The following is a 16,814-nucleotide window of genomic DNA, read 5'->3' as shown; positions in this document are numbered from 1 at the left end:
TGGGTGAATTGTTACTCTCTTTAATATTAACAGCTCCTGGTTCTCCCTATCATTTCATAATTGAGATACGGGACATTTCGCTTCCGGAAGGTGGTTCTTTCTCCCACTTCCCCGACACCACGCAGGCCTCAGTGGAAACACTGCAACTTGCAATACTGTAGTATAAATGACAATATATATACATGTATATATATATATATATATATATATATATATATATATATATATATATATATATATATTTTTTTTTTTTTTGGGGGGGGGGCGGAGCTTAGAAACAGGTGATTTAAACTCATTATGCATTTTGTAATTTAACTTCAAAGAAAGGTACTTAAATATTGGCAAAGTAAGACCTTTCAATAACGGGACAAAACAGTTTCAAAACAGCTGGTACCATAATTTCTTAGTTACTGGTTTATAAAAGGGAATGCAACTACATGTATGTTTCCTGGTCTGTTGTACTTCAAACAGTCAGCCCTATATAGTCATAAAAGCATGATTAGACATTTTTTTTTTTTTTCGGGGGGGGGGGGTGTTTTTTATGTACGTCATCATTAATCACATTTGACCTGGTTTTATGAGCGATAGATTTGACTGTCAAGAAAGCGATAATAAAGATTTAAACGCATTTAAATGCATGTAACATACACGAGAAAAAGACAAATCAAATTCATTGTACCCGTTTGATATGGGTGTCAGAACTATTAACTGGATCAGCGCCATCTAGTGATAAAAACCATCTGTCACTTTTCTTTGTCTACGTCATTGCTCTCTCTCTCTCTTCTCTCAGAGTACTTTCTTTTTGTACCTAAGATAACTTTTTTTTTGCAGAATAAAACGTATAGTACTTTTTAGCGTACAATACTTTATGGCAGTATAATACCTTTTGGCGTAAATAGTCATGTTTGTCTGACAAGCGCCTCCCAAACCCAACAACAACAATAACGACAACATGTATTTGTGTGTGTGTGTGTGTGTGTGTGTGTGTGTGTGTGAGTGTGTGCTTGAGTGTAATATACATAATACATTTCTTTCTTGGGGGGGGGGGGGTGCTGAAGATAGTATTGTGTCAAACTGTATAACAACAGGTGGCGTCCTAAAAAAAAAAAAAAAATCATGAGTCATGCCTGGTCATGTAAATAATGTTTCGCAGCACCATCTGAATATTCTCGCCAACTCCGACCGGACGAAACAAGACGAATCCTACATATTTCAATGATTTAAAGATAAAGACGGGATCCCTTTTATGCAAGCCTTCTTCCCGCCACCGAATCTCATAATTCTGAGAATGACTTATGGTACAATTACATAAATCGTGTGTCCAACTATAATATAGCTCCATTTTAACTCCATTGATTAAAAGAAGGTGCCTCCTCATAACGAACCTTCGGTATTATGAATCTCATTTCATTTTCGGGTTGACGAACTTTCGGAATAACGAACTGTAACCCATCATGACGCCCTAACGCCAGCAGTCAGTAAAATTCACAAGCGGTTTCTTGCCCTCTTTCGCTTTTCGCTCTCCTGACGACAATTTCGGCAACGCCAGCTCGTAACCACGGTAAGAAAGAGTCCTAACTACTAATGTTTCAATTAGTAAAACAAAATAATAATAACAGCTTGCAAAGACGGTCTATACCTTTAAATGAACTTTTAAATGGATCTTTTAAAGATCTATCATATCTGACTAATACTATCGTCTACCCAGTGTTGCCAAATGACTTAATTTGCTTTGCGTCAAAGGCGTTGAAAACGTGGATGGCATGCCAAGTGCGAAACTGGGATCCTCTAAAAGTGATTGCAACTTTCGAGCCTAGGGAAATGATTAATGCACAGTTGCTTTACGACATTGTTCAACAGCTTACATATTTTTTATTGGACCCCATGTTTACTTGAGCTAAAGAAACAGAAATAGAAAGAAGGAGACTAAACCAAGGCACAATGTGTCACTGTTGTGTGTTGGGTAGAAAAGTGATAATGATTTCAGTTAGGATCTGTGCGAGTAAATCGGTCTGGTGTTGCAAGCTGGTAAACATCCTTCCCCCAACAAAACAAAACCAATACAAACAAACAAACAAACAATAAAAATCAAACAAACGAACAACTACAAGAGAATACGCTACCTTTACTGTGGTGAATGACGATGGTAGGCCTATTATACATACACGAAAATCTGTTAAGCGTTATTTTGATGATGGCGTGTAAAAAGGTTGTTTGAAAGCTGGACAAACAAATACAAAATAACAAAAAACAACATTACGAATAAACAGTCACGTGACTAAGACTTCCGCACGTGTTGTCAAGGCAGGTGTGGCTCATCGAGGTCAAGATATTGGAAAGTTCGCGCTATTTTAGCGCCCCCATATCATCATAAATCATACACCTGCGTACGAGCAGTATCTGCGACATTCCAAGATTTACGGTATCTTGAGCACACCGTGTGCTCAAGATACCGTACCGTATGTCACGTGTTAACACGTGACATACACTTCCAGTGTCATCACCGGTGATTCACGTCTTTCACCGGAGATAAGTAGGGCGAGTGACATCACCTGAAATATTGTCTCATGGCCTTCTCCTTCGTCCACCCCATCGTGCTGCAATCTCTTTGCATGATATTGTTCATGAAAATTAACACTTTGATAGCAAAGAGGCTTCAAGAAAGAATGTGTCAAAAATGTCACCTCTCAATTACTTCGGTTCGAAAATTTTACATACAAATGTATATATAAAGCATTTTATTCTAAGGTTGCTAGAAAACTGCCTGCTCTATAGTTTCAGGTAGTCCTTCCTTGAAGATGATACATTGATGCAATACAATGTTTGATACATTTTATTAATAATCATATATTTAGACAAGTAGGTCTATCTGTATCATAAATTGGAAGGTGTTTGACATCTTTAATGATGTTAATGGTAAGTGCTGGTGTCATTTCAAATAAGTTGGATTATGCCGTCTAAAACCAGTCCTCCGCGTAACTTTGAGAATGAGGGCTGCAATAAACATGGGTGAAATGTGACAAATATAGCGGAAAGGACAGCTGCAGAAAAGCAGTTTAACAACATTAAACAGAACTTTGTCAAATGGAAACTGCAAGAAGGGAAACCGTAGTACACGAAAAAAAAGTATTGATAGTGGTAGGCAAACGCAATAAAAGTCTTCTCGCCCTCGTTTGGTTCTTACTGTCAAAACGAACGCGGATTATCAGTTTAGAGGACACCATTCGCTGAGGGACCATTTCTCCGTGTCACATCCGTTCGCTGACAGAACAACATATCATGGTTCTCGAGTCAGGGGTCTTACACGGACTCTTGAAGAACGTCACAAACAAGTTTTCTTGTGGGTACATCCAAAAATTTTTATCAACCTTGCAGATGATTAATCGTCTGTTTTTGTTATGCGCTGGAACAGACACTTAATACCGATGCGCGGTGGCCAAAATTACGTTGATATCTTGTCAGGGAATCTCTTATAGCACAATCAATGATGTCATCACGCCTACGTCATGACACAACAAACATTGAATATTTCTGGGTTGGGGAGGAAAGGGATTTAGTTGGGGGGGGGGGGGGGGAGGGAGGAGGGGAGGAGATTGGTGTGGTTCCATGACAGTTGCTCCTGCGATTATTGCTCCCATGAAAATCTGCACGCTATGCCAAGCAAACATAGCCCTAACCCTAACCCTAATCCTCTCATTAATCTAAACATGTAACCCTATCACAAACCTAACCCTAAGTTCTTTGAGAAAATAAGACCGGAGCTATTGTTGCAGGAGTATTATGTGGTGTCACCAATTAGTAAAAGTACACAGCCCAATGCAACGCACAAGAATTACAGGTTGTATATACACAAAAATGTACTTCAGAATCAACGACCTTTGAGACAGTAGTGTGTCGATAGATGGCACTCTTCCTGATTTATTGACAGACGCACCGGGCCAATCGGTCACCTTCCCAGTCTCGATCGCCGGAGTGAAAACGAATGCTGTGCCAATCGAAGCGCAAAGCAACGATTATTTAGCTAAATGTGTGATGCAATAGGGACATTTAGGACTAATGGTTAAGGTTACGTGTTGAATATCAGAATCTCTGCACACGCATCTGCAGTAGCTGCAGCCTTGACTTGCTTGCCCTATACATCTACAGTATAAACATTTTGTTGTTCCTAAACCGCGGATGCTGCAGAATGATGAATCAACACATTTATTGGCAATACATGGCGCTTCCGGAACAAGCGTATTCCTTGTAACGAAGTTTGCAACTACTAAGTAAAAATTCAGATACCAAAATTTCCTTTGATAATAATGAAATTTCGATATAATGATTCAAAAACTTCTGGTTCCGAGGACTTTGTTATACCAATGGATGTCTCCAGCTTAACTTACACCATCGTACATAATCAATACAGTATATAAAACAATGCATTTATAGTGTTGTTCTAATCTGCTTTTACATGTAACAGAATAAGAAAATGAAAGAGCTATCTTAATCATCCTTCAGTCATCACCTCACACCACACACAAATACTGAACATGGCATTCCAAAACAATCAAGACCCATATCTTGATAATTATGTTGACATAGATGTTGTCTTATACCAATCGGTATCATCTACAAACAACACACATGCGCGTGCACACACACACACACACACACATCTGCACACAAACACTTGCAAGCCGGTAATTGAACACAAATTAAGAACCTAGACATATCGACACACCTGCACTGACATATATAACACTTTGAGCCTTGTGCACATAAACTCCACATAGTAAAAACAAGAATCTATGCAACTCCTGATATGACACTCGTATATATTACTCAATTTATTTCGTTTTCACACATGGCTGAGACAAACTTAAACATACACACACATGACCAAAAAAAGATAAGGTAAAAAAAAAATACATGTATACAAACTGACTGACTTAATTTTCTCTACAGAACTTTCATTTGTAGACAATTATGGACGGACAATCACCAATTCTTTGAATTGAATAGAACTAGAAACTAAAAAAAACTGGACTAGCAAAAGTCAGTCATGTTTCAGAGCACTACGTGTACACCGTACATCTATACATGTATTCCTAATATGCACTAACATTCACATCCATTCTGTCTGTTTTCTTCTCTTTTTCTTTCTCCCCACCAGCAGTCTTTCTCTGTGATAAAGGCAGCTGCCACAAACAAACTGATCTGCTATTATTACTTCACTCTCCATGCCAGGGCTAAGGCTACACTTGTCCCCTCTCTTTGGACACTAACACTGGAAAACCATTTAGGAAACATATTTTTATCTCAGATAATAGCACTACTGTACACTGTATCACATACTGAATGATTAATCTATTCACTATGGTCAACATAGCTTAAGTCGACTTGCACAGGTCAAAAATTGGCTATGGTGAAGAAAACTTCTAACCTGGATGAATATAAACATGTGTTAATTCTACCGTATAAGTAAGATTTCACAAACAACAGCATGTCAAAGGATTTTCTCCAGGCCCTTTGGATTCCATGTTATCGGCGAAATGATGGTACTTACTTATATGAATGGACTTCAACAGTTAATTAACATAATTAACCTCTGATTAGTGTAACAGACATCTCCACATGAACTTTGGTGTCTTGCATATGTAAGCTTGTAAAACTGTATTGATTTTCTTTTTTTCCCCTCTCCTTAGCGAGTTAATATACATGTACTTGAATTTGATAGAAAGTTGAACTGGGAATTGAACTGGAAGAGTCTATAATACAAATTCCTCTGCTTATTTCAAGAATTCCATCTATGACTTAAATCATAATCCTACTGTCGTGAACCAACCTGTATTTGGCAGAAATTAGTTCAAGAATTGAGACGAGACTAAAAGAATATAGTTCGGGGAGAAACGTGAATCGAAAATGGTCTGCGTAGATGCTTGTTCGCTATCGCCATGTAACTGCAGTTTACTCGCAGAATCAGCAGTTTGCTTACAGGAACAGCAGTTTCTTTCGGCAGCCGTTTGCTTGCCACCACAGCATTTCGATGGAAATGCCCATTCCTTGACATTTACGGATAACCAACACAGTTGTTGAATCGATCATGTTCGTTGAACTACAAGAGATTAAATGAGACGACAAAAAGTCAAATTACTCGTCTGAACTTCTCTTTCATTGCAACAACGTGTGAAGTATGAATGTCTGTTGAGTCTGCCACACCTACATTTCTATGCTCTTTATAGATGATTAAAAGAATTCAACACATACTCAAAAAAGTTAAATGGAAAAATTTTGATAATGATTAAAAAAATGATAACGACGATCAGAGGTAAATTTTGGCAAAGAAGTCAGGGAACATATTTTACTTAGCATATAGTTTACAGGTTTATAAATTGGGTGAATATTTGACTGATAAAGAGCTGAACACTGTAAGGGGAGCTTCACGATGATGTATACAGCATGTGAGATGCTTTCTCGCTGCATTACATACATTGAAGATGTCTAGTGAATCACTGCAAGTGGTGCATTACAACAATTTCCAACTGCGGACAATCCTCTTCATGGTGCAGTTATATCATCCATTCAGCTGCTCCACATCGTTGCTTCTTCACTGTTTGTATGCCTCGAGTGCTGTTTGGCACGTAAACTCCATAGCATTGTACACACTGTCCAAAGTCTCTGGCACAGAAAGAGCTAAATGAGCCTCCATGCTCACATCAGGAGGTTGAGAGGCTCATGACGAGATGTGTGCTTTGAGAGCAAAGAATTCCTCTTCTCCGTGGGAGTCCTGAATATCAGAAAAATAATCAGATAGAAACTATCATAAACTGAGAGAGATAGATTAAATACACAGATTGGAGCACATTCTACAGGTGGGGGATAGACAGGTAGATAGAAGGAATGGGTGGATAGATTGACAGATGGATGAATAAACTGATGGACAGGGATAGAAAGACATGAGGAAAAGAGAGATGAAAAGAAAATCTGCAAGAATGCATTCATGTCTACAGATTACATAATTCAATTCAGTTTGAAGAAATAAATTCTTCTTACTGTAAACCAAAAAATGACATCTTTCACTTTGCATGGATGAAAGGAATCAGAATGAAGACTGAGGCTGAAGACAAAGCTAAGGACGTAGCAAAGGTAGAGTTGAGGGGCAAAGAAAGATACTCACTTTGTTCATACAAATGCATGTGCCATACAAGGTGATTTAGTAGCGACATTCAAACTGTCAATTCCTTTTTATCACTTCTCTTACTGTAGTTAACTAAAAATTCTGACAGTTCTGACCTTGAGTCATTGCCTCGATTGAAAGAGATAATTCCTCTTTCGAGGAAGTTCTTTTCCCATGAGACTGCAAACACAGACAAGACAAGGCAATATGGGGGATTTACACACCTTACTGTACCAAATGAATTCAGTCAAAGAACTCTTCTGAGTATGAAGATACAGGTCTTATATCCACACGACACTGCACTTGACTTTGAACTTGTGTGGCAATGCTGCTAGCCTTGGATTACAATCACTGCATCAAAGCATTAACTGATTACACCTCATCCATGGAATGGGGCTGTGATACCATGGAGCTACACGTAACTCCATCATGATACAGTGGACTCCCGTTGTAACAAAGATCTTGGGACCGGCAGTGTTCTTTCGCTATATTTCATTATAACCGAAGAAATAAACATTAAAAATACATACAGCCGAGAATGTTGCAGCCTGAATTTTTACTTCGCTGTAACCGAAATTTCGTTATAAGCATGTTCGTTATAACGGGAGTGCACTGTACCATATCAAGGGAAACGGTTACAAGGAATGTTTGTAGATCGGTGACGTACCTTCAGTGGTGTCTTCCAGTTAATCTGATCAATACTGGGAGAGGGCCCGTCACTACCAAATGAAGTCCTGCAATGAATAAAGGAGAAGCCACCTTAATCCAATTGTCCAATAGTACTGATGACAACAATAAAAACAATGATAACAACAACAACAACAACAGCAACAATAATGATAATGATAACATTACTTTCATGAAGGAGCATAAGTGAAATTTCTCAGTATTTTAATAGCATACAATAACGTCTCTGATATATTTTTGGTAGAAGATAATAGCATCAAGCTCCCCCCTGCCCCCCCCCCCCCATTTTATGTACAGGATTGCTGATGCAGATTGGTTTACACCCTCAATGACGACCTTACCGCTTTGAGGCTGGGGTGCTTGTTGCAGAGATCTCCAGGTCATCTGGCTTTGGTAGGGAAACATGGATGGCTCTCCCCTTTGAGGATGGCCAGGAGGACTGCATTGCCATGGAAACTGGGGCTGGCGGTTCTCTCGGGATTGGCGACACTGGTGGCGACGCCCCAAGCAGCACTCCTTCAAAAAGATCAACGGAGTGACGGATTCAAAACTGTGTGGCGAGCGCTAATGGAAAGGATGCTTCTTGCACTGAATGATTTTACTGTTCAGCACAAATCGAGTCCTATCAATCCTACACTCCTTGTCTGGACTCAAATATGGTGACCCCAAAGTCATCCACAATCCACTCTGGTGGTAAGGAGCTACAAACTTATTGGAAAATTTGTCCGGGGGATGCCATAGTCTTTTTTTTCTATGTGCAGTGCAAGAAGAATGCTCACTCTCCTCAGTTAACATTGAAGTAGTAGTCTAAACTTTGCTGCAGTATGAAGCGGGATCCATTTTAATCCATTTCTCTCTTCTACCATGCTGTAATTGATATGTCTGGACAAAATATGAATAACTTGCACTTGTCAGGTGTATGATATACAAGACCCAGGCTCTTAAATTCATAAAGAAGTTGAAATGTAACATGCCAAGTGCATGACATAAACTAGAAATGTCGCTACGGCGACTAGTGTATGCCTCCGCCATAATGCATGGTTCTCCTAATAGGTCTATAGTACAATGTCTTGACAATGTGTGATGAAAGTTTCACACAATTGGCAAAATATTAAATGACAGGTTTGCCACAAATGTGCTGAATGTTCACTTTTCTAGAACTAGGTTTAATTGGATGAATGATTAAAACGTCAGAGTGCAGGTATTTGGGGGAACTGATGATTTTTACTTGACTTTTGACCCTTTTATAGGTTTATGCATTGAGTAATTTTCAAGGTATTGAGAAAAAGTATAATTTCAGTATCAAATGGTAAAATAGTATTATCTAAACCTGGCCTTTGACCTTTGACCTCACAGTTCCAAAGAGAATCACTGTTAGGTAGAACATGCATAAATATGTAAGTTTCATGATAATACCTTGAGTTACTTTTGAGATATGGAGGAAAAAGTGCAATTTAGCACTTTCACTTGACCTTTGACCTTTTGACCTTTGACCTTTTGGCAAGAAACTTCCCACAGAATATATATTGGGTTATACATGCATACATCAAGTTGAAAAAAAAAAAAATCCTTCAGGCATTGCATAAATATAAGGAAAGCAGTGATATTTTGAGGAGTTGACCTTGACCTTTGACCCATGACCCCCAACTTCCCTAGATAATCACTGCCCATCGGTACATGCATATATACTAAGTTCCATGAAGATACCTTGAACCATTTGCGAGATATGGAGAAAAACATGAAATTTCAACCTTTTTTTCACAAAATAACCTGTGACCTTTGACCTTTGACCCCATGACCCTAAAATCCAAGCAAAGTATTATCCCCCCAGGATATACCCTCATACCAAGTTTGATGCAAAACCACCTCACAGTTCTTGAGATATCGACAAAAACAAAACGGAACGGACGTACGACCCGAAAACATAATGCCTCCAGCCACTTCGTTGGCGGAGGCATAACAAAACAATCCATTATCACCAATCACTTGTGCAAAACAATTACCTGTTTGTGTATATGAAGTCCCATTTGTTTGGTTGAGAGGGGCCCCTGCACCACTGGTAGTTGGTCGTCGTCGACTGTCCATGCTGCTGTTTGCGGTGTGGACATTCTTCAGTTGTTGCAACCTTGCCTGGGCCTCGGCGCGCTGCCGGGAGAGGGCTGCTATTTTCTCGTTCATGTCCACAGACAGCTCAGCTGCAATTTCGCTATTGGCCTCCACGGTTCCGTCGGCCGATTCCGAGTCCAGCCCTCGCAGGCTATCCTGGTCTCCTGCCTGGGGAGGACGCGAGCGGTCCTGCCTGTTTGGACCGGGTCGATTCCTCTCAAGGAGGTCTTGGCGCGCCTCGCCAGCAGGAGGCAGCTCTGGCTTCAGGATGTTCTTGATGACCACTGCCTCTCTGTGCTGACTAGGGAGAGACAGGTAACGGGTGGATGAGCTGTCCAGAGACAAGACAGAGGGCGCTGTTTGCCTATCATCTTGCAGATGGTCGCTTGCCAGCAGCTTAATCTGTGCGGGTCTAGCCTGATTGTTGAGGGAGTAGTAGGGTGGGGCACCAGTTTGATTTAAAGAGGCATTTGGATGTAATGACTGTCCACTTGGAATTCCTGCAGGCTTCATTGTAGGTACTGCAGCCAGTCCCGAAGCTGGCATTGCAGAAGTGGTATTTGACCCTCTGCTTCCAGCTGCACCTGTGTTGGGAGCATGCTCTCTGTAGGCCATGGTTTGCTGGTACCCCTGTGGTCTGATGAAGTCTCTTCTGTCCTTCTGCCTTGGAGGTGAGAGAAGCATGGCTGGCTGGATAGGGTGCAGGCGATTCATTCCGGTGCTGACTGTGGCATCCGCACCAGATGCTGGTCTCAAAGTCCCAGCAAAAGTTTCTGCCCCACCTCCTGAATATGAGTTTGTGGATGAATTCCGTGCAGCAGGTAACGACTGCACAACTTTTGGTTTCTCATCCGCACCAGAAAGTCCTGATGACCTATACTGAGTCTGAAAGGGTTCGGTTGGTTTCAGTTGTTCAGATTTTGTGATGTCACTCGTCAACCCGCCTTGAACAAATGGGATGTTTGTCTGCACCTTCCTGATGTTTACACCAACATGAACATGTTCCTTCTCTCGCAACGACAGCTGCTCCAGTGCACCAGAGGCAGCAACAGGTTCACTGGACTGAAAGTTTGCTGGATTCGTGAGCCTGTCTATGGTGTGTTGGCTCAGATGGGTTTGGCTTTCCCCTATAAAAAGTGGGGCACTCGATGTGTATGGTGCACCACTGATGCTGGGTGTTACCAGTGATGAAGATTGAGATAGAGGAGCTGGGACAGATGAGATAGAAGAAAATTCGGGCTTTGACTCCTCGGTTTCTCCGACACCCTTCCGTTGATCTGAGAGGCTGTCAGGCGCTCCTGGCGAGGGTACAGCTGAACTTGCCACAGAAGTTACAGCTTGCTGCTTTGACTGGTCTTTTTCAGGCAGTTCTGTGTCAAACAACAAAAGGCAAGAATATGCTGCATTTCAGTCTTTTTCAAAGTTCTTCTCTATATTGGTGGAAACCTCGTCATAAAACTCAGCGTGAGGACAATGTCCATACCGAATCCTTACTTTTCCTCTATGCTGACTCTGCTCTCATTTATGGTATACAGCGATGAACTATTCAGTTTGTACGCACCAAAATATCTTAGTCCTAAGCCCTTTAGATAGATATTTTCCTCACTACACCCTACAGCTACCAGCTTCATTTTATCCTTGTTTTCCTCCTGGAGAACGTTGACAATAAAAAATTAGCTCTCTCCTTCTCCATTATAACTCATGGAAGTGAATCTGCTTGATGAACAAGAACAAGAAATTTGAATTTCTTGTTGATTAGCAATAACTCACCACCAGGTTCCTTCGCAGAGGGCTGAGCAGCCGAGATGCCTTCAGCAAAATCTGAGTTCACCATGAGGTGCTGGAGAAAAATAAAAGACAAGACATCACAAGTCAAACTTAGTGCACCAGTTGGCAGATATTTTGGAGTGCTTTTATTAGCCAATCAGCAGAGCTGCCATGAAACTGACAGTCTACGATTAAAACTATCTCCTTTTTCCTGCTATTGCATCATGATGGCCAAGTGTGGAATTGTGAACAACAATATCACACCTTGGAAGATACACTGGAAATACATACATGGGCTTAAAGGAATCATGCAATGCAAATGTATGGTGATTTTGTGTGATTACTGATACCCTCAATATCATTATAGGTGATGATATCTACATGTGTGCCATGCATTCAAAAATAATTTGTACTATTTTTCTTCCGACTATTTGGATATGCTCACAAAAAAAAAAAAAACACCTTCCAACCAAAATTCTGTCAATAACATCATCTGTCAATCACTGGTATAAAAGTACTTATATGTTTAACAAAAGACATTGGAATGCACCTTCCCCTAGACTGAGCAGAACTTGTATGTTTCAATTCAATTTATTTTATTAATCAGATTAGTAACATGCATTTGCATTGCAAGTTCCATTGAAGTGTATATAGTCCCATTATTCCTTCGAATCCAGTGGAAAAGGCACTATAGAAATACAAACTATTACTAAAGTTATTATTAGTAAAGTGCCATTGCATATACTAGTTGTTACTGCTTGAAAGTAAAAAAAAAATACGAGAAGAATAGGAAAGGGGGAAAGAGGAGAAGCCCACCTCCACAATCTGTAGTCTCCTCTCAAGCTGGTTGATCTGAAGTCTGGCCTCTGACTGAATCTTCATACTAAGCTCCTGTGACTGGATCATATCCTGTATGAATGGATCTCAAAAGTTAGTTCATCACTCTAATGGATGGGAAACACATCACTGATGATGACATATATCTGAATTCATCTTGACTAATTTCTATGCAGAAATTCATATTTTTTAACAGGGGAATAAGAGGGAGATGGACCTGTCAAGTAACTTTGTTCACCAACTCTGATTTGGGTTTGCGATACATTTTGAGTACGCTGACATGTGTAGTGACATAATTTTATTGGTTTTGAATCAAAACACTGAGCTTATTGAGAAAACAGCAGCACCTTTTGAGGATATTTTGGGGATTCACTTAACAGAAAAGCTGTTCTGGGTGATACATGTGCAATCACACCATATTGCCATGTAGCCAATACGATAGAGAATGGTATACTATTCTAAGTACATGTTGTATGTACAAAAGTAGGAAATTTATCACAGTTTGAATGATCTAATAATGCATCCGATATAGCCGGGGGGGGGGGGGGGGGGGGGGGGGGGGCATTTCATCAAGCGTTTTGTCAGATTTTTTTTTTCTGACAAATTGTTTAAGCTTCTGAAATCCTTGCATCTGATTGGCTGAGAGCAAATTTGTCGAACATGAAAACGCTTCACGAAATGCCCCCCCAAGGACAACAGCCTAGAGAGTGCTATGACGATGCAGAATTAATCACACCCCTATTTCTTCTATGTCACAAGATGGGTACAGGTAGGTATATTTGAAAGAAAGATATCATTCAGAGGGGTGAAGGTTCAGGTGTGAATTTCTTCAATTTTCAATTTAATTTGTAGAGGGAGACAAATTCAAGAAACTCACACCTGAAGGTAGGTATATTGTTAGGAGAAATAAGTTTTTTGTTAAATAGAAAAGTAGCAAGAAACATACATAATACATCTTGAGTCACAGAAAATTTACACCTTTCTTTGAGATGATCATGTTAACTTCAGTCACTTCAAACACAAAATAGATAGGATTAGGAAGGAACCCAGGTATTATCCCATTCCCATAGGCACTACAAAAATTGTGCGCATTATTACTACATGTACGTATTATTATCATTCCATTGCAATACAGAAATATTCCTCATTGGAGCACATGCATACTGACATACACAGATAATAAGTCTCAGCATGACTATCCTGCATACCACATTGTAATAGTGATATTCTTAGCATATTAATGCTTTATACACAAAATGACACGGACATGTTGGAACTAAGCAAAAGAATGACTGAATTAGGAATTTATATGATGAAATTTCACACAGCAAAAATATACAAATGTACTTCCAGGTGCCTCTATCATCATCCTCACAGTTAGGAAATCATGAAATGAGGTAGAATGATATGCACAGGCACAATATTATCATGAATGGAAAGGTCACAAAGATTGTAATACATGAATTGCAATGCCATCACAGTACCGTTCTCAATAATAGATTTTTACAGTACTTGATTTATCAACTTACCACTGTCATTGCATCAATTAGTTCTCTGTTTTGTAATATCTCTCCTTCCAGTTGTTGGTTTTTGGCCTCCTCTTGTTGCAGTCTTGACTCGGTCTATCAAACACAGAGAAAAACACAAACACAAATGAAACAACATTTACAAGGAAACGAGTGAGGATACATCAATAGCCTCTGTAAGATCAGACAGCACTGTGGCTGGAGTGTTTAATGGTGTTCAGTCATTGCAGGAAATATCTGAAGCCAGCTGCACGTTTGGAACAAAACCTTGGAACAAAATCAGTCTTTTCTGCCTTAAAGGCATAACAGTGTTAAATTGTCATGATCGTGAGCAACTTTAATGCATCATGACATTTATTTCTTACAATAATTATCAAATCAGCATGACTAATCAGAGTGATCCCCTGGCTAACATAAATTTGATAAGCTTGACCTGAGTATTCACCAAAAGGATATCTGAGCTTTATGGAGTCCATTGGATCTGAAATGACCTCGCAACAGGGTGAGAGCACAAATTTTGCACAACGTGTTCCAACTTTATTCACCATCAAATGAGACAAAAATGCGAAACAAAACATTAAATGTCTCGTGTTGAGTTTCCTAATCAATGATAGACAGTACAATGTGCAGTAAATACTCAATAAAAATTTAACTACCTTTTTGCTCTTAATCTGTTTGACATCACGTCTGTGTAGATTAACTATGTGTTACATTGATTTCTTTACCTGTGCCACTCTTTATTCTTCCTCTTTCTATAATTTGCAGTGTTTAAAAGCAAACAGGAAAGCAACATCCCCGAGGCTTCCCACCCCCACTATCGAGAAATACCCACAACTCCTGTTAATAACATGCAAATACTGCAATGCTGAGCCATTTGGAATCTATTTCTTCTTTTACCTTTTTTTTTTTTGTATAAAAGAAGGTGGCGGTGGAACAAAACAGAGATGGAGAGGAAATTTCGTCATTACCAGCCTGTCTATGAGATGAATAACAGAACACAAACAAAAACCACCATCAACGACAACAACAATAATGAATCAAGCTTGTGAAAGTGTGCATGGATCGCGCTACTTACATCACTGAGGTATGTGAGGACCTTTGTCAGTGTCTGGACGAGGAAGGACGTGTAGCCGGAGAGCTGAGAGAACCTGCTGGTGTCGAGGGGCGCGGTGGTCTCCCCGCCTCCTCCCTCTCCCCTCTTCCTCTCCAACTCACTGCATGCCCTCATCAGCTCATTTAAACACTGTAAAGGGGTAAAAAGGCATACAGTCAACTTGATTTGCATTTATTTGATCTGTCATCATGTAACCTTTGTTTAATCACTAATTTCACACACACAAAAAAAAAACTTAAAATTTGGAGTGATTTGTTTGAAAAAATAAGTTAGCTGTTACTTGTTCACTTTTGAAGGTTTGCTATCTTAACACTAACCAGGCCAGGGCCTCCGAACATTTCGCACGATGTATGACCATCGCAAAAAGCTATCGCCGCCATGTTTCACAACTTTTTTCTTTCGAGTCTCCCGCATCTTTCGACACCAAATTTGCAATGCCCAGGCACGCGGTTCCGAAGTTACACGTAAATATGTACATGCATGTCAGACCGAAAATTGCTCAAAAGCGTGCATTCTTGTACAATTTCAATGCAAACTGTGCTTACAGTCAAACTTCATAAAAGCATGATTATTTTGGGTTTTAATGATTAAAATCAATTAATAACATATTTGCTAAATATATTGCTAAGAACACTAGATAGAATCTTTACATCAAAAATATGCCTGTTTTGAGCTTTACTTTACTAATTTACAGCATATGGTCTGATATTCATGCATCACTATGCATAAATGAGCATAATTTAGTATAATCTTTTGAAAAATCAATTTTATAGTTTTTTTAGATTACGTCACAGGCAATGTGTATGCTAAATTTCATCCCCCTCCCCCTTATCTCTTCTATATTTTACTGTTTTAACATAATGTGAAATGGGTAAAAAAAAAAAGACCCAACCCAAAACGAGCAGAGAAATAACTACCCCAAGCTGAGGAACATCAGAGATAGCACTTACTGCAGCCAGGTCTTCTGATCTTGTTTTGTGACTGACATCTTGTGACCTTTGACCTGCACTCTTGACCCTTGACCTCATTCTATTCTTGACCTTGGCTGTGTCATTGATAGCCCTTGCGTCTTGTGAGAGATTCACTTTGTCAGATGGTGTCATATTTGGATCTGCAGCGCAACATAATTATTTCAAAACACCCATGTGTGAGTTATTTTGCCTTTATTTTCAATATGCACATAGAAAAGGAAATTCCTACAAGAGTACAGAAAGTAATAAAAAAAAATTACAAATATTCAAGGGTACATCATGGGGAAAAAGACAAGGTTCTAAGCATTCAATAACATTCTCCTTACATGCATCACATGGTTATCTTTTTTTTTTCTTTAACCCACAAACATGAAAATTACAACACTGTACAGAACTAGCTCAGAATATGATTGAGCAGGGGTCAGTGGACAAAACTCAAATTGTCTTCAAAGGATAAAAGGAAAATTAACAAAAAGAAGATCTTGGTCATGCCTGGTAGTAAAACTAACATATTAAAGAAAAGGCTGTAAATGCATATGGAGGAAAAAAAAAGTATCTGCTTTCAATGTAAAAGACTAAAATGCCAACATTACAAGCTATGTTACAGTGCACTTCCTGTTACTTTTCACTATGAATGTGTACTGTTG

General features: G+C 39.5%; 1 protein-coding gene across 1 annotated transcript in view; it reads right to left on the bottom strand.

The window, feature by feature from the left end:
- Nucleotides 1-4,755: 4,755 nt before the first annotated feature.
- LOC140236572 (uncharacterized) overlaps nt 4,756-16,814 on the bottom strand; it is a 32,325-nt gene continuing 20,266 nt past the window's right edge. Inside the window, exons 9-17 of the mRNA XM_072316499.1 lie at nt 16,147-16,307; nt 15,158-15,325; nt 14,086-14,178; nt 12,536-12,628; nt 11,723-11,792; nt 9,850-11,322; nt 8,188-8,362; nt 7,827-7,893; nt 4,756-6,769 (exon numbers count right to left, since the gene is read on the bottom strand). Coding sequence (XP_072172600.1) covers nt 6,716-6,769; nt 7,827-7,893; nt 8,188-8,362; nt 9,850-11,322; nt 11,723-11,792; nt 12,536-12,628; nt 14,086-14,178; nt 15,158-15,325; nt 16,147-16,307 — 2,354 coding nt within the window. The 3' untranslated portion in view covers nt 4,756-6,715. The remainder of the gene's footprint in view (nt 6,770-7,826; nt 7,894-8,187; nt 8,363-9,849; nt 11,323-11,722; nt 11,793-12,535; nt 12,629-14,085; nt 14,179-15,157; nt 15,326-16,146; nt 16,308-16,814) is intronic.

Source organism: Diadema setosum, chromosome 13 (assembly GCF_964275005.1).
Source record: "Diadema setosum chromosome 13, eeDiaSeto1, whole genome shotgun sequence".
NCBI lineage: Eukaryota > Metazoa > Echinodermata > Echinoidea > Diadematoida > Diadematidae > Diadema > Diadema setosum.
The sequence above is the reverse complement of the archived record's forward strand: the minus strand, read 5'-3'. Positions and strand labels throughout refer to the sequence as shown.